Source organism: Choristoneura fumiferana, chromosome 10 (assembly GCF_025370935.1).
Source record: "Choristoneura fumiferana chromosome 10, NRCan_CFum_1, whole genome shotgun sequence".
In the NCBI taxonomy this organism is placed as follows: domain Eukaryota; kingdom Metazoa; phylum Arthropoda; class Insecta; order Lepidoptera; family Tortricidae; genus Choristoneura; species Choristoneura fumiferana.
The window spans coordinates 15,090,947-15,116,074 of record NC_133481.1 but is presented as its reverse complement, the minus strand read 5'-3'; the positions used below and the strand labels follow the sequence as shown (position 1 = coordinate 15,116,074).

Genomic DNA, 25,128 nt, shown 5'->3' with positions numbered 1-25,128 from the left:
AAATCTGAAATCTACTAAGGGAGTTCTGTTTGTAAGGAACTAGCTGTTGGCCGCGACTCCGTCCGCGTAGAATTCGGTTATCACTATCCCGCGGGATGCAATTTTCCGGGATAAAAATTATCCTATGTCCTTCCCCGGGACTCAAAATAACTGTATACCGAATTTCATCTAAGTGAGTTCAGCGGTTTAGACGTGATAAAGTAACAAACAAAGAAACAAAGACAAACGTTCGTATTTATAATATTAGTGGGATTAGTGGGATAGCTGTTGCCCGCGACTCTGTTTGCGAAGGATTATTTTATCGCAGGATTTCAATCTATCTGCAGACCATACTTCATCTAAATCTGTTCAGCGGTTTAAGCGTGAAGAGTTAACAGACATACAGAGTTACTTTCGCATTTATAATTAGTAAGGATGTGACAGCTACACGTAGACTTAAGCACTGCATTTTTATAAATCACTAGCTTTTGCCCACGGCTTCGCTCGCGTGGAATTCAGTTATCGCGCGCTGTTCCCTCGGGAACTGTGCATTTTTCCGGGATAAAAAGTAGCCAATGTAACTGTCTGGCCCATAAACTATCTCTGTGCCAAAAATCACGTCGATCCGTCGCTCCATTTCGACGTGAAAGACGGACAAACATACAAATATACAAACACACAAACATAAAAACAAACAAACACACACTTTCGCATTAATAATATTATGGATATGGATATGGATGGATGGATGGATACAAACATACAAATATACAAACACACAAACATAAAAACAAACAACACACACACTTTCGCATTAATAATATTATGGATATGGATATGGATGGATGGATGGATATAGTATGGATTGAGATATGAAGATGTTTATAAAATACAAAATTTTTGATGTCAACATCCAAAAAGTTGCAATGAATGATGATAATGATGATGTGTTCCTGTTGTTACTCATTAGGTCATTTTCAAAGCTCATGTTTTGTAGTCTTTTAATATTGTATTCATATCAGATGGATAAAAACACAGAAAAAATGTAAATCAATCGGATCATTGTTAAAACCAGTTGACTTTAAAAGTATTCGTTTCCTACCTGCTTTGATTGTTTATGGTACCGTAGCCAAGCTGATAAAATTGAAGCGCATCGTCGTCCTGTCCTGCAGGGCTACTACGAAACTCGAAACTCGAAGTTGGTGTCGTGCGGTCCCTCTGACACTTATACTATGAGAGGGACGGTACGACACGAACTTCGAGTTTCGAGTTTCGTAGTAGCCCTGCTGTTCGTTTGTCTATTTGTCCTTATGTCACAGGTAGGTGTTTACGGAAACTATAACTGGCTGAAATAAACCTAAGTCCACACGGATGAAGTCGCGGACTCAGCCAGTGAATAAATTACTATATCATTTACCCACCACAATTTGACAACAGCCGTGGTTAAAAACAGAGGTTTCTTTGTGGTGGCTCATAATTATGAACTTAAACATATTACCCTGCTGCTGCTGTGTCAACGGTAAACGACAGGAAATATTTACGAGGCTTGCTAGGGAGCTAGGTTATTTATTCCAGTTCATAACTATGAACATAAAATAAAAGTCATCCAAGACTCGTTCTTCACAAAAATACACGAAAACCAATTTATCGACACGCTAATGCCCAATAGATGACACCCTGCTATCACCTCCTCCTTTAATGATGCCAACTATTGGGCAAGGGATGGGCACTCATACGTTTACCTTAAATATATTGCTAACACAATATAAATCTCCTAATTCTGACCTATACTTGCATCTTTTGGAAAGTCACGGTATCCTAAGCAATGTATTTTCCAGAGTATACATTTCATCTTAATTAAAGGTGTCTCTCGCAAATTCAAGACTGGACAAAAGACGGTCATTTGTTCGTCTTTGCAGTGTCTCACTTTCCAGTTCGCGTTGCTATGCGGATTATTTTGAAACTTAAAAGCCTTTGATAGCTTCTATAACCTGGAGTACGTTTAGTTAACAAACTAAATATTTCGCAAATTGTTCTGGCGTTTGTCTGTTTAAAACAGGAAAGTTGCAGAATATTGAATGAAGAACGAAATTATGTGGTTTATTCGACGATGTAAATGGATGCAAAATTATTCAATTTGTAATATTCGTGCCCAGGCCAACTTATACTAGGTATATACATTATCATTCACTCATTCAATTCGCATTTATACTTAAATCGAATTTTATTATTTTAAATATATTATGTTTTTTTTTTGTTACAATTTTATTACCCTTCTTTTCTTTTTGCCTTTGTTACAGTTAACCTTATACAATAAGTATCTGTTAAAAAACGTATTTTTCATATAAGCTTTCTTTGCTGTCTGTACTTTTTGTCGACTGTACTAGCATTGTCATCTAAGTTACGCATGCCAAATTTCAATCGGACCACTTGAAGCGGGTTAACATGAACTTGATTTATGAAAATTTGACCCAAAATCAAACAGGGCAAGTTAAATAAAAGCTTGTAAAAGCAATGCTGCGAATAGTTTTTAGCTTGGCACATTATAAATATATGTTAGCGTGTGTAGTTATCGTTTGTATAAATACGAATTTAAAGTAGTTATTTTGCATTATTGTTTTGTTGCGACTGTAAAAAAATTAAGGAACATGAGAGACGTTTGAGCAATATTAAAATGTCAACTTGCCAGTATGGACCAAGCATAAGCACAGTCTACTTTAATATACAACACAAATCCTTCAGGCAACCAATGATCATAGTGCAGGCAACTTCGTTGAAATATCTATCGGGAACTCATTAGATTTTTCAACTTATGCAACTAATGTGAATCATTAAAACTGTTATGTTAATTTCTCATCCATCATGCTATGTTGTTGAGCAACTATAACTTTTCAATTTTGTTACAGCAGTTGATTATTAATCTAACTAAATTTTGCTCGTGTATTTTCGCGATTTACTCGCCAATATCTGTCATTAATACTGTATCCGTTAATCAAAATGGTATTGCCTGTAAAATTATAATCAATCATGTATTAAAATCATTCGATAATCGTTATCACTCGACACTATTAATTGGTATCAGATGCTGATACAGAAACCCGATCAGCTGTTAATTAACGCAATTTGCCATAAAAGACTTAACTTTGCTATTCCGGGTAATATCGATCGATCAGTTAATAGCCACCCTCCCCGGGAACGTAGTTAACGGGATTCTATTATGTAATTCGACGATACGACTGTCGACACGTGATTTTGGTTCGGAACATTTATCTGCGTTCCGTCTTATTCAGGTCTACCTGGATTTCTTTCTTGTTGATTTTGACGCACTTCTTTGCCATTTTTTGTTTGATAGAAAAGAGAAAAAATACTTGTCCATATTTTTTGATAATCAAACTGATAAAATTAACAGAATAACATATATTTATAGGCCTGGGTATCCAACTGTCAAATAAATAAATAATCTGGCGACAGAGATTGCTTCCCATCAGGTGACCTGTATGCTCTTTTGTCCCCTCTTGCGTAAAAAAAGTAATTTCTGTCTGTAATGTTCCTATTTATCTCGTCAATTTCCAGATACAAATAGTTGACGTTTCATGCGTGTCCTCACAATTAGCGGAATCGTGAAAAATCACGTTTTTCTTTGGAAAGTTAGGTAGGTTCTTCATATGACGATAAAAACTATGAACATGAAACTTGACCCGGGTAACTCACGTCGGCTAAACTCGATTAAAGAGGTGAGTTATCCGGGTCAAAAACTATTTTAATTTTTGTCAGCAGTAGGTACGTTTGCGTTGCGTTCTATGTTTTTTTAACGAAAACAATTTTCTGATTAGCTATTCGAAAGTCCCCTGGTGCAGTTGTTTAGCACACTCATTCTAGCTTTCACGTGAAAGAAACGCATTCCATTCAGCACAATGTTTTACAATACGCATTTGCATTCAGTCCATTCCGTTTGAGAGCTTCGATGCCACAGACAGAAAGACAGAGCGTCAAACATATAACACCCCTCTTTTTGCGTCGGGGGTTAAAAACGCTCGTCAGACGGCTATCGCGAGACGTTGTAGCCAAGAGTTAGGCTCCGTTTCCACCAGAGATGAGCGAGGATGTGTTGCGCGGCGGGAACTGCTTTTTCGCAACTTACTAACGTTTGGCAACCTGTTTCTTTTCGCAACTCTTCATTTCGTAAACTCTAAGGGGCTGTTTCACCATCCATTGATTAGTGTTAACTAACGGTTAAATGTAATGCCTTCGCTATTTGTTTTGTTCGAATAGACGGAGACGGCATCACATTTAACCGTCAGTAAACACTAATCAATGGATGGTGAAACAGCCTCTAAAACTGTAAATATTTCAGGATTTATTTTCAGGGCCATCGTAGTAACCCATGTGGCCCCATGTGGCCATGTGGGCCATGTCTTGCGAGGAACTTGTTTTTCATGAACCATACAAACGCTTCATTTATCTCGCCTCGCTCCACTCAGCTGTTTCCACCAGAGATATGCTGTGCGAGGATAGGTAAATGAAGTATTTCTATTGGTTCATGGAAAAAACATTCCTCGCAACACATTTTTCACTTCTTTGGTGGAAACACAGCCTTAAGCTTGCATGTGGAATTTTCCTTTTGTAATACAACGTGGCATTGCTTGCACCACTTTAGTAAATATTCTTTCCTTGACACCTACTTAAAACAGTGTATTACCTAAGGCAATTTTGTTCATTAAATTATATAACTGCAATTTGCAAGCAATAAACTTAATAAGCCTTTATGCAATTATGCCAGTAGGTACTTCGCTGTCATTTTTCAACGGTTTTCCTTATTAATTAAAAAACGTCAACGTTAATAATTTACCTATCAATTCATCATCTTGGAAAATTCACATTGCAGTTTCGTCACAGTTATTATTTTTCTAGTACATACCAATATACCTACTTAATTTTTTATAGTTTTTTTTTCTCTTTTTCCCGCGTGGGAATTAAACAAAAGCCCTTTCAGCCTGAGCGATCAGAACTTATTGTTATAAATCGTGACATTTTTGAAAACAAAACACTATTTTTCTAACTTGAACCGCATCTCTTTCATACCTTTAAAATTTATAGAACAACCGGAACTACCCGCCCTATAGGTTTTCGGTTACGGCAATTTGTATGGAAACACCTTTTCAATGACTGTATTTTTTATTACGTTGACTTAGAAGTCCTGAGAAAGAGAGTCTTGACATAAGGAAAGACAGACCTCACCAGACTGATCTTCCCTGGGCAACCTGTATATGATTATGACTCCTTTGTTCCAGGGGACAACACTATCCTTCACAACGTGTCGGGGGAGTTCCGTTCCGGTGAGCTGACTTGCATCCTCGGACCTTCGGGGGCTGGCAAGTCTACGCTACTGAATATTTTGGCTGGATATGCGTAAGTATTTAATACAAATTTATGTAAATTAAAGGTGAACTAGCCTTTGGACCAGACCAGCGTTTCTTAACCTCGGGTCGCAGGTGAAATTGGGATGGGTTGCGGGAATTCTCTGATTAAAGCATGTAGAAAAAATATTTGTTGTTATTCCTTTTTAATATTTCGCTTTGACGTCTTTATCCTACTAATATTATAAATGTGAAAGTTTGTGAGTGAGTGAGTGAGTGAGTATGTTTGTTACTTCTTCACTCTGAAACAGCTGGACGGATTTGGATGAAATTTGGCAAAAAATTAGTTTATAACCTGGATTAAAACATAGGATACTTTTTATCCCGATATTCCCACGGGATAGGGAAAAAATCTCGAAATAACAACCGCTGGGCTTAGAGTGATAATGTAACGTCAATGAAAACCATGATTTAAATTTCGGGAATTCCCAAGGGAATTTTTCAAAAATCCCAAAATTTCAATTCAGCTGCTGGATCTAAGGATTTACGTGTGCGAAGCCACGGGTAAACACTAGTTATCTATATATTAGCGGGTGGCTACAAATATATTTACATTTTAGGTCGCCAGCCAAACAGATTAAGAACCGCTGGACAAGAGTGTAAATACGGTCTAGCTAGGCTTTAAAAGAGAAAGACCAGCCTGAGGCATAAGCCCAGAAACGATCCAGACACTCCGTATTACCTCTCTTCATTTATTTTTTAACCCCGACGCAAAAAGAGGGGTGTTATAAGTTTGACCGCTATGTGTGTCTGTGTGTCTGTCTGTGGCACCCTAGTTCTTAAACGGGTGAACTGATTTGAATGCGGTTTATTTTTTATTTGAAAGCAGGTTTTCTAGCGATGGTTTTTATCAAAATCAGTTTCGCAGTTTTTGAGATATTGAACTTTGCAGTGACAGTGTCAGGGGTTTTCCAACTTTTTGTTGGTAAGGTTATTTGGACTTCTATGATTTTTGAAGTCTCTAATTCTAGTTAATTAACTGTGTGCTACTGTTAGTTATTTTATTAAGTTAGCCAGTTGTCACGATATACATTTATGAATGAACTTTTTTGCTATCAACAAATTCATATTTTCACAATAACGGAAAGTAACGCAATAGACGACGGAATACTGAAAACCAAAATTCAATATCTCAAAAACAGTTAAACCGATTTTGATGAAACATGTCTAAGAACCATCGCTAGAAAACCTGATTTCAAATTAAAAAAACCGCATTAAATAGGTCCACCCGTTTAAAAGCTACGGTACCACAGACAGACACACAGACACACATAGCGGTCAAACTTATAACACCCCTCTTTTTGCGTCGGGGGTTAAAAACATCCACATCCAATCATAGGTTCTGGCTGTGTACACAAAATTCGAAAAGCGAATTGTTCTTTTTCTTCTTTTCGCGGTATAAAAACGATATTTCTTTTCAGCCAGCTACATTTTCTCTAAAACATTAGCTGCCAGTATTAAATATGGTTACACGCCCACTAGTCACGGGGCGTTTGTTTGCACGAAAAAAAACATTCGCACACCAGCAATAAAGATGGTCATTCATTATTAAAAAGGTTCCGATACGTCGGACTTAACTCAATTCTGAAAAAAAAAAACGGACCACCGAAGCCTATTTCATATTTTATTGACACGAGTTTCAGGGTCCGTGACACTTGTAACACGAAAAGCTAGATATAGATATACTTCTAGGAACTTCGTATGTTTCCAATGTTTTTCAACGTTACCCTCACTGAAATGCAGGAAACAATTTGAAGTGTTTTCATTTGGAAAATTCTTGAAACGTTTGCCAACTTAACAGGTAGCTTGAACTTTAATGGATTGGCTTAAAACCAATTGTGATGTTTGATTTCGAATTGCTTCAGGGTAAATGGATTGGAAAAAATATTACAGTGGCATTAATCGAATATTATATTTTATGTATTTAGGTATTTAAGTAGAGTTATTTTGTACATAGCTGATTTTTAGAATGCTAAGTAAATAAGATAAAGTTACGGGGTTTAGCTGTTTAGAATACAGTTTGTTGTGATAACGAATGATTATAAATATTTATCCAAGATTTTTTAGATTCTCGTATCTCAAAAAGAAAAAAATAACTTATTACTTCGTTGTTTATCTGGCTGACTGTCTGCCGGCAAGACTTTTAGTTTCCAGAACAAGGTATCAAGTTGAATTTAATGCGAAATACATAATGGGTTATGGTATATTGGAACCGTAAAATAAGTTTCTAAGTTTACATAATCGAAAGATACAACTAGATGACATAGAAATAAAATTTGTCAAGAAAAAAATCTTAACATTACCGAATCGTAAAACACTTACTTTTTGCTAGCTTTTAAATTTGTACTGAGCCACAAGGACCTTTTATAGCCTTCTCAGGATCACAATCTTGCTCCATACCAAATATTATCACGATCGGTTGAGTAAGTACTTTAAGAGTCAAAGCATACTCGTAACAAAGAAACAATATTTTGATAATGTGACTTACTTACCTATTTAATGTGTAGTTTTAATGCGAAATCAGAGTCCATTTTGTATCACTTTGTATTAAGTAAACATTTTCAATTTAATTTTATGTATAAACATACTATAAAACCATTACATAATTCATTAATATCCATTAACAAGTGATAAAGTTGCGCCATAACACTTGCCCTACTACTAAATAAAAAAACATCGGGCCACTATTCGGCGCCCGCTAAGTGATATAAAAGCGAAATGCTGTATCACTTTCAGCATTACTCCTTTAAGCGCACCAACTTATTTTTCAGTTCTATTTATTTGCCTGACTGTGCCCTGAGTAACTAAGTTTGAAATACATCAACTGCCTGCATCGCTGCTTTGATGAAATGTCTTTTGCCAGTCATTATCGCGGCAGACAATCATAATAACATGTTCGCTTGTAGGCATTAATGATTTGACGTCAGTCTTGCGTTGACTTGATATTGGCCAACTTCACAATACCTGTATCTGCATATATAAAGCGTAAACTACACATAGGACAACAGCGGGTCGAGATCGAGTCGGGTCGGGAGTGCGGCGTATGAACAACATCACACCGACGACGGGCGGGGGCGGGACGTGCGCGGGCGCCGCGGTGTGATGTTTTTCCTATACGACCACGTAAATAGACCCGCCGCACTCCCGACCCACTGCCGTCCTATGTGTGTTATACGAGCGGTTGGATTAAATTACGCCTGTCTGCAGAGTGCAACGTTGAATCCGCAGACGAGATTCGCTTAGATAATCACATCCCTGCTTAAATAGCAATAAAATCACTAGTCTAGCGATTGGGACGGACTCAGCATGAGTTCTCGACCTAGAAAATGTGTAACAACACGAATGGATGCCAGAATGTGGATCCCACTTGCATATTTTCCATCCTTTTTCACATTTTTTTCAATCGTTTTCCAAATCACTTAGGCTTGGTCAAATAAAGGCTTTACTAGTTTGTCTCCGCGGCGGTAAAACAAAGTTATGAATCGTAAACGGAACGGGAAGCATTATTGTTTCACAGACTGCTGCGCGGTCGGACGTTAGTTTTCATTGTATGTTTCGCGTCCCGCGTGGGTATTTTCTAAAGAACTAGGTGATGTTGTCGAATTGGAGCGCGCATTTCTAAAAACAATATTGGAACAACAAAAATCGACAGATCCAAATTGTACTTGGGTAATTGGGTCAACATTGACAGGAGACATCAGTGGTACATTATCTTAGATTTTTTTTTGCAATGTATTCTACTAATCATTGGCGTGCATTTGGTTTGATGGCAACTATTATTAACTTCTTGCGCAATTTGAATTTGTAACATAATAATAACATTTCGCTTGCTTTCATTGCTCTACCTATGTCCTATGTGTTTTGGGGTTTCGCCGCTTCGCTTTTTGTCAATTTATATATCGTATCTAGCTTAATAGGTATTGCGGCCTAAACTGTAAGCCTAATTAATTTTCGTGAAAATAAGAGGGTTCCCTGGTCAAACCCGATAAGTCGAAATAATTGTCTGTTGACAAAGAACACTATCTGTAGAAGTTTCAATTCGTTTTTTTTTTTAATTCGATTCGAGTTTAAATTACCTAACTATTTTTCCAATTGCGAATTCCGAAGTGAAATAATTGCAAATACCGATAATAGATACCTTCATTTGAAACTAATGCCTTCTTAAGGGGCTACCCGAGGTTTTCGTCGATTTTTGACAAGTTTTGAATCGTATCTCCTACTTTTGCACTACAGATAGAATTATAAGTCAAACGGCTATCGGTTTTCCAATCTTTTATCTCCATTTTGTCTACCGGATTTAGAAAAAAAATAATACTTAATTTTGTATTATTTTTAAACATTGTCTGAAAAAACACTTATTTCGTATCTCTATTGACGTGCAAGATCTAACATATACGAAATCTACATATTTGGGTTCGTCTTTGACGCCTCTAAAAACTGGTTGAGGTTTTCATTTGAAACTAATTAACACAAAAGTTATGGCCAGAAAACCAGTTTTTGGCCTAAAATTGTTCAACTTTGATGCCAAATATCTCGAAGACAGTGAACTTTGAAGTAAATATGGAATAATATGAGAAGCTAAGGAATTCAGATCAAAGATCATTGGGGCATGGGATCCCCTTAAGTGAAGAGACATCCACCTTTCCAACATTAGTGAGTCCCACCTTTCAGCCACCTCATTCATTATTTAACAGAGTGTAAATATGAATGCAATTCCTGGCATGACTACATCTCTCTTTAACCTACAAACGTACAATGCTTAAGTTAAACATTAAAAGCGGACCGGCTGAGTGAAATCCACCTAAACAAAGTGCATGCATTCGTCCTCTAGTTCCCAAACAGAATAGTAAGTAAATTTTACAAGTACAGTGCAAATTTAACTGAATCGTAGTTGTTTAGAAGTTTGCGTCAGACAGACTGACGTCCGTAATACGAAGTGGTCTTTGTTAGCTTGGATAGTAGTTTAGTAGCGTGTAGCACATGTGAAGAAAACTTTGCGGGTACATTATTTAAACGACAATTCCACACAGTCACCGTTACATTAAAAAAAACAAAAACTTTTCTTTCTTTCGTTTAAAATTAACCGCCACCGTATAACAACAATATATTAATTTTCATGTCAAAATCTAAATGAATGTGACGACCGGATGGCCAAATGGTTAGAGAACCTGACTACGAAGCTTATGGTCCCGGGTTCGATTCCCGGCCGGGGCAGATATTTGTATGAAATACAAATGTTTGTTCTCGGATCTTGGGCGTTTAATATGTATTTAAGTATATATGTTAATCCGTTGCCTAGTATCCATAGAACAAACTTTGCTTAGCTTGGCACTAGGTCAGTTTGTGTCAATTGGTGACACTTGACTGACACCAATGGATGGGGTTGGGCACTCGGGCAGCGGCGTTCCGTACAGCCAACTATGAACTCCGGACTCCAGCACTGCGGTTTGCAGCATGCCATTTTTAACCGACTTCAAAAAAGGAGGTTCTATGTTCCACTTTTTGTATTTTTTTTTATGTATGTTCACCGATTACTCAGTCAATTGTGGATCGATTTTCAAAATTCTTTTTTTATTCGAAAGAGTATTCTTCCGAGGTGGTCCCATTGTTACCAAGTCAAGATCTAATGATGGGATCCTAGGGAAATCGAGGGCAAACCTCAAATAGGCACACCTATGGCGATTTTGGCATTTTTAGCATAAAGATGAGCATTTCGTGAGACCGTAGATGACCAATGGAACTCATCAAAGCTAAGTAATGCTCGCTCGTATATAAACGATCATGATTAATATACCTAGATAAACAACTAAGAAGAAGCTTTAAGTTAATGATTCTTTCTAACTGATCTGATGCTGAAGCCAGAAGGTAGGCATCGGAACTCTGTTATAAAAAAAACAACGTAACTAAGTCGTGTTTGGGCTTAATGGAATCGCTGTAAGATGTACTTTGGCTACGAATCACTAAAAAGTGAGAAATAAAGAAAATTTTTAGTAAAAAAGTAAAACCGACTCCAAAAAAATAACAAAAAATTGAACCGACTACAAAACTCTTGAAAATATTTTTCTACGTACGTACTAGCTCGAAGTCGGTGAATCAGCACGACCCAGCAGGAGGGATTGAAACCCATAGTATGTAGGTGAGGTAGACGACTATTGTTCCACTCCTGCTGGCTCGTGCTGAGGCACCGACTTCGAGCTAATACGTACCTAGAAAAATATTTTCAAGAGTTTTGTAGTCGGTTCCATTTTTTTTTTGGAGTCGGTTTTACTTTTTATTTAAAAAAAAATCAACTACTGTCTACTGACGCCGGTTACTGACATCTTGCTGACATGTAATTATTTTTCATCGCATTTGCTCGTAAGCAGAGTCGTAACATATGTAGGCTAACTTAGTTGCAACCCTCTAAATAAAACCAATGCGCCTTCTTGTTGCGTGTAACGTCTAAAGTTTTCTTCAATTCAAAATAAAAACTTTGGCTTGAAAAATATTTAACTATACTGAAACATTATTATAATTTTAGTACAATTTACGTAAATATAAAGGATAAAATAAAACAAATAGGTAATTTAAATAGAAAACAACGGCAAATAATCCTGGCGGTTTACTAATGTTTCGGCGAATAACGTTTGGCAACCTGTTTCATTTCGCAACTTTTCATTTCCGAACTGCTTAATATTTCTTAAAATGTAAATATTTCAGGATTTTTATAAAACTAACCTAACCTAACTCAAAGATGGCCCTGAAATAAATCCTGAAATGTTTACAGTTTTAGAGTTTGCGACATGAAAAGTTGCGAAATGAAACAGGTTGCCAAACGTTACGTTGCGAAAAGGCAGTACTCGAATCCTGGCATACGTGTCATGACTAAGCTCTAATTTCAAATTATTAAAATAAAATCTAACAGTTTCCGTCACAGAGCTCCTTAAAACTTTGTTTGTTTTTTTTTTCAGATCCAACAACGTAAGCGGGCGCGTCACAGTCAACGGGCATGCGCGTGACATGCACGTGTTTAAAAAACTAAGCAGTTATATTATGCAGGATGATATGCTGCAACCGAGACTGACTTTGGTCGAGTCCATGAGAATAGCAGCCGATTTGAAACTGGGGAAAGAGCTGGACAAGGCGGAAAAGGAGTTAATTGTGAGTTAACCCGGTTAAAATTCACCCAATTCTAGTTCCGTACAAATTTGTACGATCCGGTATTAGCAGAGCCCCTCTCCTAAGCAAAATGTATGTAGGGTGGGGCCACTTTAGATGGTTACTGATATAGATAGACAGGCATAAAAAATAAGATTTTCAGACGTTGCTTATTAATCGTTATAAGAGCTACCTTCGTACCAAATTTCAAGTTTCAAGAGCAACCGAAAGTACCCTAAGTCAAAACAGTTACGTCAATTTGTATAGCAAAAATTCAATTAAAAGTTTGATTTTTTCACTGCTTGAAGGGTTAGCAGACTTGAATATTTGATATTAATTTATACTCGATGCGACGGACAAACGGATAACAAAGTGATCGTATATAAGGGTTCAGTTTTTTTCCTTTTGACGTACCTACGTAACCGGTTGTAATTGCGTGCGTTGGACAATATGGTACGGTACCAGAGGGTTAAGAATACCTCTTATGCCGGCATTTTTTCTGGTTGGCTGCCTTAACATCCCTTCGCCTAAAAAACGAACCGACCCTGTTTAGTCCAGTGTGCAGCAATTCGAATATTAAAATCTAGGATTTTCGCGATTTTCACCAGCATTTATGAAGTGCTACGAGTCTTTATGGCCCATATAAACGTGTTTTAATTACCTCGACGTTTCGATCGTTTTCACGTTTAGACTGTTAAAACAGCGATAAAGTCACGTAGTAAAAGATTAATTAAAAAAAAACATTTATTTTCATATACATAACGACGATCATCTAGTATATATAATATCATTCTTGATAGATATCTCGACAAAATAATTCCTGTTTTTTAGCCCAAAAACCCATCCTAGTGTTTTGATCAAAAGCAACAAGCAGATGCGTGGTGGCCTAGTGAAGCCGTGGTGGCCTAGTGGTTTGACCCATCGCCTCTCAAGCAGAGGGTCGTGGGTTTAAACCCGCTTGCACCTCTGAGTTTTTCGAAATTTATGTGCGGAATTACATTTGAAATTTACCACGAGCTTTGTGGTGAAGGAAAACATCGTGAGGAAACCTGCACAAACCTGCGAAGCAATTCAATGGTCCGTGTGAAGTTCCCAATTCGCACTGGGCCCGCGTGGGAACTATTGCCCAAGCACTCTTGTTCTGAGAGGAGGCCTGTGCCCAGCAGTGGGACGTAAATAGGCTGGGATGATGATGATGAACAAGCAGATGTTCGTGGATTCGAATTAAATTTAATTTTGATACATTACCTACCATGAGCTCTGCAAAATATCGTGAGGAAAGCTGTGAAGCAATTCTATGGTGTGTTGTCAAGCTAGCGTAGGCCCTTTACATAACCATCTTACATAACCAGCACTGGTCCTGGCGCTCTACGGCTGCCGCTAGCCCCGAAAAAAAAACATAGGAGTTAAAAAACAAAAATAAAAAGTTAAAAAATATCATGTTTCATCCATTTTACGAGATCTAAACTGCTCACACACTAACCAATGTTTAATAAACGAGTCCTTGCTTATTAGAGTTCATGAATATAACATTTCAAATCAATTAACTATAAAGTACCTTCGTTTTATCAAAACCAAGGCTAAATCAACCTTTGTTGCAAACTTATGTAACACAATAACAGCGGCGCTAGTGTCTAACGGAAGCTCGGGAGTAAGTACGCGTTAACTTTAGTTCCAACTTTGACCGCCGGTTAAATTATGTTGGTGGTGCTATAATCATTGCCAGTGGTCCAATAAGACTGGAGAAGGCAAATGAATGGTAAAATATTTAGTCGAGTTGGTGTTAGTAAAAAAATCTTCCAAGTCGGATCCGCGTCCCGAGGGTTCCGCACATCTCAAAAAAATCGAACTAACTCCAGGTACCTACTCGTAATACGGTACTTACCCCTTTTTTGTTTTATTTCTATAACCGTTAAATATACAAACCTCAAACTCGGAATCATAATACGGGTAAATATACTGCATATTAACAAAAAGTAAAAACTGGTGAGACGGTGTCAGGAAAACATTTAAACATTTTTAATGAAATTAAAAATTGTATGAGGGTACACATAATGTGTAAATTTCAGGTGTCTAATTATCACCTGAAGGTACGGAACCCTTAAAAGGAAAAAGAGGAAACACATATGTCTGTAGTATCTAGGTCACAGCCTCCTAAATCTTAGCTAACTACTTTATAAAGTACAAATCAACCGTGGAATAACTGCTGAAATTACCTTCTCCGTTTCGACCACAACCCAGCGGCTGCGGTCACGAGTAGATATAGTAGTGATTAAGTCCCCGGCGATAATAATTATGAATAATTAGCTTTTGCCCGCAGCTTCGCCCGCGTGGTATTCGGTTACCGCGCGCTGTTCCCTCGGGAACTGTGCAGTTTTCCGGGATAAAAAGTAGCCTATGTCACTCTCTGACCCATAAACTATCTCTCTGCCAAAAGTCACGTCGATCCGTCGCTCCGTTTCGACGTGAAAACACAAACACATACACACTTTCGCATTTATAATATTAGTATGGATGATCGCGATAGTTTAAATTACTTTATGATTATAAATTATTCGTGAATATAGCAGCAATGCACGTGCGCCGGTCGGTCTTGTATTCCCACGTTGCAGGGCCAAGGCAAACCGCCGTTATGTCATCGCATCGGGGTCATGCTCCCAACGATTTTCTTTAAGTGGACTCCATTTATCTGTACTTGCCTTTTTCTATAGATAACCGGGTTTGCACCCGTTTCGGATTTGTGGGCCGCAGCCGGATAAGATCCTTTTAGTCCGGATTAGTTTTTGTCCGGGGCCCTTTTTATTGGAGACCAAAAAGTACGATACAAATGAATTATTTGTAGTTCGCGTGGGTTCTATGGATAATAGGGAGGGAGATTGTGGGCATTTATCTAAGTACTTGGTCGAAGGAGCCAATAACGCTCGTTGTTTTTTAAGATAGTCAAGTCTTTGGTGTAAAGATGGCGCCACACATAAAAATTAAAATGTCTGTGTAAAACGCGTTTTCCCAGAGATGTAACCTAGCTAGATTGGCCTAACATCCCCAAAAAACTTTTGGAAATTTCGACGAAATAATTTAAGTGCTAAAGACTCGAAATTTGGCATAACATGTAGGTATCTAAAGTATCATAGAGGTGTACTAAGGAAGGATTGATATTTCTTTGGGAAATATCTAAACTTTGTTTTTTCTTTGTTTGTAGGGGGGTAATCCCTGAAACTACTGAGCCGATTCTAATAATTCGTTCACCAATAGAAAACTATCCTTGATAAACATAGGCTACTTTTTCTCCGGGAAAATGCAAAATTCCCGCGGGACAGAAATACGTGAATTCAACTTCAGGGCTGGTTTTAAAAAATATTTTATTAATGGAAAGCTATACTACTCTATTTATTTAATACCAACACATGCCACTATTTTATTTATACTCGTCGGCAGTATTCGGAAGTAGTCATCTGTTCCGATTTTCTCCTTTCACGATGGGCAACGGATTATTTACTTCATCTGTAAACTTGTCTCATTCTATTGTAAAAATCTTCATTTCAGATAGAAGAGATCCTCCGAACCCTTGGCTTATGGGACCACCGGGACACTAGGTCCGAGCACTTGTCCGGAGGGCAGTCAAAACGTCTCTCCGTCGCGCTGGAGTTGGTTAATAACCCACCTATTATATTCCTGGATGAACCAACCACGTGAGTATATAATCTAACTGAAATTAGGAAGATCTGAAGTAACGCATAGCTTAACATAGTCCAATTTTGATTATTAAAGGCATAGGGCTGGGTGCCCCTTGAAATGTCGACAAACTATTTATCGAATTTCATTTCATCGAAAACTCTTGGAGTAATTTCACTTCATCGAATATTCACTACATATTAAAACAATTATTAAATTATTAGAACAACAGTACAAGGATTATTATTTGCTTAAAATACATTTTATCAAATGTATTTTATCAAATATTTATGAGACAGAATAATCTTCGACGTAATAAAACACCAGAAAATAGGTTAGGTCGGAACTACTTACGACCTCAAAAAAAATCGCTACCAGAAAAGTAGGTTAGGTTAGGTTAGAACTGCGACTCCACCAAAAATAAATCGCTACCAAAAAGTAGGTTAGGTTAGATAGAACTGCGACTCCATAAAAAATAAATCGCTACCAGGAAATTAGGTTAGATTAGAACTGCGACCCCAACAAAAATAAATTGCTACCAGGAAAGTAGGTTAAGTTAAGTTACAACTGCGACCCCAACGAAAATAAATCGCTACCAGAAAAGTAGGTTAAGTTAGGTTGGAACTGCGACCCCAACAAAAATAAATCGCTACAAATATAAATAAATAAATAAATTTCATTCAAAAAAGTATGAAATAATAAAATATGAAATGAAGTTCTGCCAAATAAGCTATCTATCCTTATCCTTATACTTATATTATAAATGCGAAAGTGTGCGTGTTTGTGTGTATGTTTGTCCGTCTTTCACGTCGAAACGGAGCGACGGATCGACGTGATTTTTTGCCATAGAGATAGTTTATGACCCAGAGAGTGACATAGGCTAATTTTTATCCCGAAAAAATGCACAGTTCCCCATGGAACTGCGCGCGATAATCGAATTCTACGTGGCAAAGCCGCGGGCAAAAGCTAGTTAAATAATATTTCCAGAAATTAAAAATCAGTGATTGAAAAATACTTATTTTACTCATTCGAGGTAGTGAATATTCGATGAAATGAAAAAATAGGAAACGTTGACTTTTAACTGATATAAACCGATAGGGCTACTTCAAAGTAAGTTTCACGTAAGCCTGAAAAAAATCCATCACTAGTGATAACAAACGCAAATTATGATGATGATGATTGATAGAAACGGAGTCGCGGGCAACAGCCAGTATATAATAAATTGTACTTGTCCGGAAAAATACACGATGAAAGCGAATCCTATTTCTTAGCAGTCTTCATTATAAAATACAAAGCTATTCAAGTGGTTTTTGTGAATGGCCAGAACAACTTCTTCGAAAACAAACTTGAGAATACCTAAAATTTAACAAATTCCACAGTCTTTTTCAGTGCTTTGATAGAATTTCTCAAGTGTCTTATTGTACGAAACATTTTATCTATACGGTTCAGTGGTTACAAAATAGTGGCAAGCTTTCCACACCGCCGAGCAGAAGTCCAAGTTAATTTCATAAAGGACAAAATTGTGTGTTGGCTTAATTATTTCGTATGTTGTAAGAGAAATAGGGGATGTTTTTCTAAGTATCTTTTATGATTGTGAAACCGATGTGGCGTGGAGTTTTCGTGCTTTTATACCTAATGACTTAATGAGGTGGAAACGCTGGTGGGTAAAGACTTTTGAAAGTTATTACATTTTAAAAAGTTATTGAAACTATATTAATTCTTAATAGATTAATTTATTATAAAATATGGGTATTTAAAATCACCAATCAAATGTTTTTTTTTTCATGAACTGACAAAACGCTATTCCCATAGATTTAGTAAAGAAATAGTGAACTGTGACGTAAATCAACTATAAAAAAAAAAATTTACAATCGAATGGATACCTAGTAATTTTTATGTTTAGTTATATTTTAGTTTCCTTTCATTTAGTATAAGTGTTACCTATTTTTTTTTCATGTTTCTTAATTTTGTAATGCTGTAAATTTTTTTGGACAAATAACAAATCGCTAGTAAGTAAGTACATTAAAAAAATTTTTTTTCAAGGCTATAGTCTACTACAGTACAGTGATTATTTTACATTGACATCATACTAACTACTGCTCCGTTCCTATTGTACCGTTTTTTATCAAACTTAAAACCTAAAATTGCTAAAAGTGGCTCTGAAGCGGTAACGTTTCGTGTGCTCTGCCTGCCCCATTTGGGAATATAGGCGTGATGTTTGTGTGTTTGCGTGTTTAATTTTTATTGGATTGACAATTATTGACTAGCAGAAAATCACATTGTGACTTCCATAAAAGCAAACTAAATAGTCCACAACTAGAAAAGATTAAAACAATTACACAGTCCCTTAAGTTACTTGCCGTTTTAACTTGGGCTAAAAGTCTCTGAAAGGGCCGCCAATGCCCTTCGAGTTTCAAGGAACGTTTGACCCTCGGCACTGTAATAGATTTACAAGTTTAAGTCAAGTGGCTGGTTACTTAGCTGTACTTAGACCGATCTGGTTCAAAGAAAACGAAAAATACTGTCAAGAACACAAATATCGAGATGAATTCTCGGCTGTAACCTGACTTAGTGAGTGCCAAGATACGGGCTCAGCCTAGTTTGGTACTTACGGGATAGCGCTGATCATTTTTGTAATCATGTAACTTGTAGTTTAATAAACTATTATAATTTATTATATTCTAAAAAATGGCTATATCTGCGAGCTGAAAAGTACACAAGATTTTATGTAAGTACTCTTCTTTTGTTTTAAAAAGCGTGGAAAGTTGGAAAGAACAGAAGGAGGTGATCGGTTACGAAATTCAACATGATCTGTGCATCCTTTTATTCCCATGATACTCGTAGCAGAGTCTTGTATATATTTCAGTTTTTTTTATTTCGTACTTTGTTTTATAAGAACAGACAACTGGAAACAGAAGTTTTCCATCGAGATACAACTAAGAATAAACCAAACCAACGTTTTTAGGTACCTATTGATTGATTTCATTGTGAAAAATCGTTATCATGTACAGAAATATTGACAGTAAAATACGCTTGCTAAAAAGGAATAAATTTATTAAAATGAATATTATTTCTAGTGCATGCTGCATAATTCCCTTGTTCGCTCAAATCGATATTGTGAATCTCCCATTGCAATTGCGCTTTGCCACATACAACGTGACAGTTTTGAGAGGCTAAACTCAGTTTCATTCATTGCTAAAATTAATACACTCGAGACGACACAGATACTCTCTGTGAGGCTACTCTTATCACAGTATTTTCGTGAGTACAGAATTAAACTTTTTGATCAAGAAAACTCGTCTGAAAAATGGTTTCTTTTCACGTTAGGATTTTTTTCTGTAAGCGAACATCTAGTAGAGCAAGTTTTTGGCGTTAAAACCTCTTTCATAATGCCTGACTTAAAACTCAGTTTAAAAAGTTCTGAACACTTTTGTTAACATTTAAACAGATTCTTTTAGTTAAGAAAACTTTGTTAACCAGCTGAAAGAGCTTATTTTATTGTATGCTTTTCCAGCACTGCTCCGCTCATCCTACCTAACTTAAAACTTTATGTATTATATCTGCGTCCTACTACTAGGACTAAGTACAAAGCACTTTCCTCTAGGGTCGAATCCTGCGTTCCTACTAATTCTATACCTAAAGGAAACTCACACCTATTGAAACATTCCAAGGTTGCGGTTCTTCCAACTTGCACCGAAAAAGGCGAGTGTACAGTTTTTTGTACACGAGTTGTGTTTTTTAAGATCTTTTTTTAAGAAAACAGGTATCAAACCCTGCCGTCGCTTTATGTTTTTGAAATAATCATGTGTGTTAGGAAGAACATATGTGATTTTCCCACTAACGTCGATAAGTCAAAGGCTACTAGAAACACAGGGAAGCTTAAAGTTCCATCTTACAGACTGGCTAAAACCAAAAAGTCGTTTCTGGGAAGTTGCATATTTTTTTATAATAAAATTCCAAAAAATATTACAAATGAAACGGATACAAATTTCAGATCTATTGTCAAGAAGACATTAATATCTAAGGCGTATTATAAAGTTAATGATTATATCATGGACAGGGATATTTGGAAATAATTCCGATCCGCATTGGCGATCCCTTCAAATCGAACCAACTGTGTCAAAAATAAAGTTGTGTTAAATACTTGTGATGTACAGATATCATTTAATAACATTGTAAATCTGTTTAAAAAAATATACCTCGTTAGAAACTCAACTCAACTCAACAGAAGTTTTTCCGAACCGGTGGTAGTTTTTTTTTACATTCATAAGTGCTTGTTATAGCCTAAATTGAATAAAGATATTTTGACTTTGACTTTGACTTTTTGCAAGGCTGTCATCGCATCAGGAGTCCCAAAGTTGCCGTATAACGACTATAGGACATTTCGAAGCCATCATTATCACTAATTAGAACACTGAAGTGAATATCGCGATCGCCGATAAATCATGACAAGTTGCGAGTAAAATGGATTCGTGGAAGTAAATTGTGAGCCGGCGTTCGTGCCTGACAAATTGGCCGGATCGATCAACGGCGAACGTCAGATTAGGGGCTGGTTAGAATCAGTGAAAGTCTCCGTCGATGTGGAAAATAGCAGCTTGATCGAGTACTTCTCTACAGTGTTTGGTACATCTTTCGGTAGCATGTACAATCGGTCAAATACGGATGTAGTGCGTGATACAATACCGCATATCTAAGAACGACCGGATACCTAAGCGGTTAGAGAACCTGACAATGAAGCTTGAGGTTCCGGGTTCGCATGCAGGTCAAATTACTTGAGCTGGCTACCCTCATTGCCACTGCGTATATTTACAGGGGATGTAAAACCATTATTTCATAGAATTTGGTGTTAACATTTGAAATTGGCTTTATCAGGATACGCGGAATTATCTAATGTTAGTTACGTGGATTTGTACTCCCACGCTTCCCACTAGGTGGACTGATGACATCACGAGAATTGCGAGCAACAGATGGATGCAATTAGCGAGTGGTTTCATTGTGGCGTTCCAAGGGGGGGGGGCTGTTGATGATGATGAATCCTTATATGGACAAAGGGTAATTATTTGCCCTTACCTATGTTTCTTTTTTTAATCTACTATCTTATTTATTGATTGAAATGTAGGTACTTATGTGTCCATTAACATCAATGAAGATTATCTAGAGGCATGGTAGTGCCTCCACCAAGACGAAAAAATAAAGGGGGGGCACTCCCTACCTTTTCTCCAACCGTTTCGTCGTATTTTCAAACCCACATAAAATCGTCCCAGTTGCATTTTATTTCAAACACTTGTGTATTAAGTACTATGCAACAGAAATTCTTAAACAAGCAATCGAATGAAATAGAATCAATTTAAATTCCCCAACGTTTGGTATCCAAACGAAATTTTTCATCCCAACATTTATGAAATCACTAAAGCGCGATTGATTTAGTATTCACACAATAGCCTGGGCGTTGAATTCCCGATCATTCGATTACACTGCGAGGTACATTCGATTTTATCGTTGTGGGCTCCATATACCGATATATCGATGTTTACCGCAGTATCGTTCAAACTAAAGGCGAGTCTACAATCGAATTATTTCTTTGGCCTCGAAAAGCAGAGAGATTAAAAAATATATATTTGTTTAGTTGTGTTCATGTTCCGCAATTGTGTGATGATTTTGTTTTTATGACTTTGTAGAAATGTTTTCATATGAGTGTAAAATATGAGGAGGTACCTACGTATCTTCTACCTACATACATATCATAAAAGATATCACCACAAAATTATTCCGTAATATTTCAGGATTTCCCACAGCAAACTTAAGTTCTAAAGTTCTTAAGTTGTATTCTTAATTTTAATTTTAAGAGAGAATTTACTAATTATTTGTATATAATATTGCTGTGCCCTAACAGGGTAAATGTTGAACGTTCATTCTTTTTAAGATCTTATCACAACATTTAGCGCAATAAAGACTTTGAGTTTGAGTTTGAGTTGCATTGAATCTAAATAATACAACTTTATTCAACGCATTGAAAAAAAGTCCCATTTTTATCGTCGTTTTATATGGGTTGTGTTTCCCTTTTATTATAAAGTAGATAAAGACCGATTAAATTACCGTTCTTTGGCGAACAAAAATGGGTTATTAGTTAAAATAATCTACATTTAAGGATCAGTTGAGTGTGCTGAGACCCTTAAGAAAAATGAGGCATAAAGAAGAAATACAAAATAAATAGCTTGTCTTTGGTTTTTCCATCACTCTGTTCTATTATAATAGAACAGAGAGGTACAGTTATTTTTACGATGTTTAATGGAATGACCAATACCATTTTCATTCATAGTATTTCGTGTGTAAAAAAACTGGAGAAGTGTTAATCAAACTCGCATTCAGATAGCTCCATACTTACCTAGACGTTACGGACCATTTTTCAAATTATAGATAAGTAGTTTGCAATTTTTTTTTTCTAATTTAATCTCCGTCCCTCCCGTTAACTAAACATTTGTTTGTTTTTATCCGTCTGAATTACATCTGGGGGCACGGTAGTTCAAGTTTTGCTAAATTTCTATGAATGAGGTTATACAGTAAAATCGAATAAGGTAAACGTACGAGTGCTCGTCACTGTCCCAATAGTTGCCATCTTTCATTTTTATGCCATTAGCAATACAGGTGACAGCAAGGTGTCATCTTTTGGGCATCAGCGTGTCGAACACTCGGACGTTTTCCTTACTCAAAGTGCACGAGAAGCTAGACAGGATAAACAAACACTTAAGATTATGTTATACACCGAGCACACCTGCCGCACTTAGCGGGACCATTAGCCTGTAGTTGAAATAGCTTTACACATTTTACTAACCTCACCTACCTTTTTTATGAATGAATGAAAAAGTATTTATTTGACATTATTTTTTACACAGTTTGTCTGCAGGATACAGTCTCTATAAAAATATAAAATAATGTAATGTATAATTTATTCTTACATAAACTATTATAATTATTGTTACAACTATGTATTATGGAAGAGTTTCTACTAAATACTTTTTAAGGATCTTTTTAAATTTATTTTTATCAGTTTCTAGGCGGATGTTATCAGGTAAGCTGTTGGTCACTCGGGGCACTTCATATGAATGGAGCTTTTGTCACTAAAGTCCAATATTGAATTGAGTAAAGTAAGCGAACTGCATTAAGACATGCCTTGTAAGTGGTTACGTGGACAGAGAAATCCCATGAGAGAGAGAGAGAGAGAGAGAGAGATGTAGAGCGTAATAGTTTTCCATCGTATTTTTTTGGAAAAGTTCGTATTTATAATTGATATCACTCATTTGGACGACCAGATGGCCTAGTGGTTAGAGAACCTGACTACAAAGCTTGAGGTCCCGGGTTCGATTCCCTGTTGGGGCAGATATTTGTATGAAAAATACGAATGTTTGTTCTCGGGTCTTGGGTGTTTAATATGTATTTAAGTATGTATCTATCTATATAATTATATTTATCCGTTGCTTAGTACCCATAACACAAGCTTTGCTAAGCTTACCTTGGGACTAGGTCAATTAGTGTGAATTATCCCGTGATATTTATATTTATATTTATTTATTTAATATGATAATTGATCGATTTTTTAAACTTGCGCCATAAACAGGGGCCATGGTTTCTGGCAAACTCCTTAACATTACGAATGATAGATACGATACGTTTTATGTTCACAATTTCATCGAAAAAATACTTCTACTTCTACTATCTCTTTTTCTACACTAAGTATACCAAAAAATTCACTGAATGGTTATGCGAAAATGAATACGCTGCTGGCTGTACAATGTGAAAAATTCACAAGCTGTCGCTAAAAAATCAAACAATGCGAGTGTTAACGCGTCCCAGAGCAATTCCGTAAAATTTTAGTGGAACAAAGTGAGGTTATATTGTTTTTCTACAGTCACACTTGTTAGTTGTAAAATTCCGGATATGATTTATTAAAAAAATCCATTCATTGGTATTGGTGTTGGTTGGTATTGGTATTGTTGTACTCTTCTTTATAACGTGCTAATAAGTATTAATTAACTTCAAGTCCCAACAATACGTGCAAGGTAATTAATTTTTATTAATGTACAACAACCAGAAAATAACTATAACTATTAATAAACAATTGTCCTAAAGATATGTACAAAAAACCACCACTAAGACATGTTATGAAAAGACATCCCATTAGATATGTTTTACAAGAGACTGGCAGCATTTTCTCTTATTATTTAAGCTAATTTTATTTGTATTTTATGTTACACTGTTTCTGCATTTTTTTTTTTTTCAATTCTTTGTCGGAGGAAACTGCCAGCTTTTCGATCTACTGTGAAGTCGGCTAGCTTCTTTGCAATTTTTCAACTTTTCTAAATTGTTCGTTCTGTCTTTCTTTCAGACGTGGCTTTAAATCCCACCTAGGACAACGAAAAAATTATCTTAACAACTTTTATTTATTGTTGTTTCAGTGGCTTGGACGTAGTTTCGATTCGCCATCTTGTAGTGCTTCTCCGCTTGCTGTCCCGGCAAGGAAGGACCATTGTCTGCACCGTGCACCAGCCTTCTGCCTCGCTGTTTGCCCTGTTCGATCGGGTGTATGTGATCGCTCGCGGCATGTGCTGCTATCAGGTTCGTTCACTAGGGTAAGACAATGAGAAGTTTCCCAGGAGTATAGATGCAACATAGCCAAGCGAATAAACTCGTTGAAGTGGCAACAGGCAGGCCATATAGCACGGAGAAAAGATGGCCGTTGTGACCGAAAAGTGCAGCGTAGGACGTTCACCAACGAGATGGACGGATGACCTGGTTAAAGCCGCGGGTTCACGGTGGATGCAGGCCGCTTCCAACCGATGCTACTGGAGGTATTTGTGGAGGCCTATGTCCAACAGTGGACGTCCTACGGTTGATATGATGATGATGATGATAGCCACCCCAATTT

The 25,128-nt window shown here is 36.8% G+C and overlaps 1 protein-coding gene across 1 annotated transcript in view; it reads left to right on the top strand.

The window, feature by feature from the left end:
* LOC141432174 (ATP-binding cassette subfamily G member 4-like) overlaps window positions 1–25,128 on the top strand; it is a 106,258-nt gene that overhangs the window by 48,980 nt on the left and 32,150 nt on the right. Inside the window, exons 2-5 of the mRNA XM_074093650.1 lie at window positions 5,271–5,388; window positions 12,347–12,536; window positions 16,077–16,222; window positions 24,659–24,818. Of these exons, the coding sequence (XP_073949751.1) occupies window positions 5,271–5,388; window positions 12,347–12,536; window positions 16,077–16,222; window positions 24,659–24,818 (614 nt within the window). The remainder of the gene's footprint in view (window positions 1–5,270; window positions 5,389–12,346; window positions 12,537–16,076; window positions 16,223–24,658; window positions 24,819–25,128) is intronic.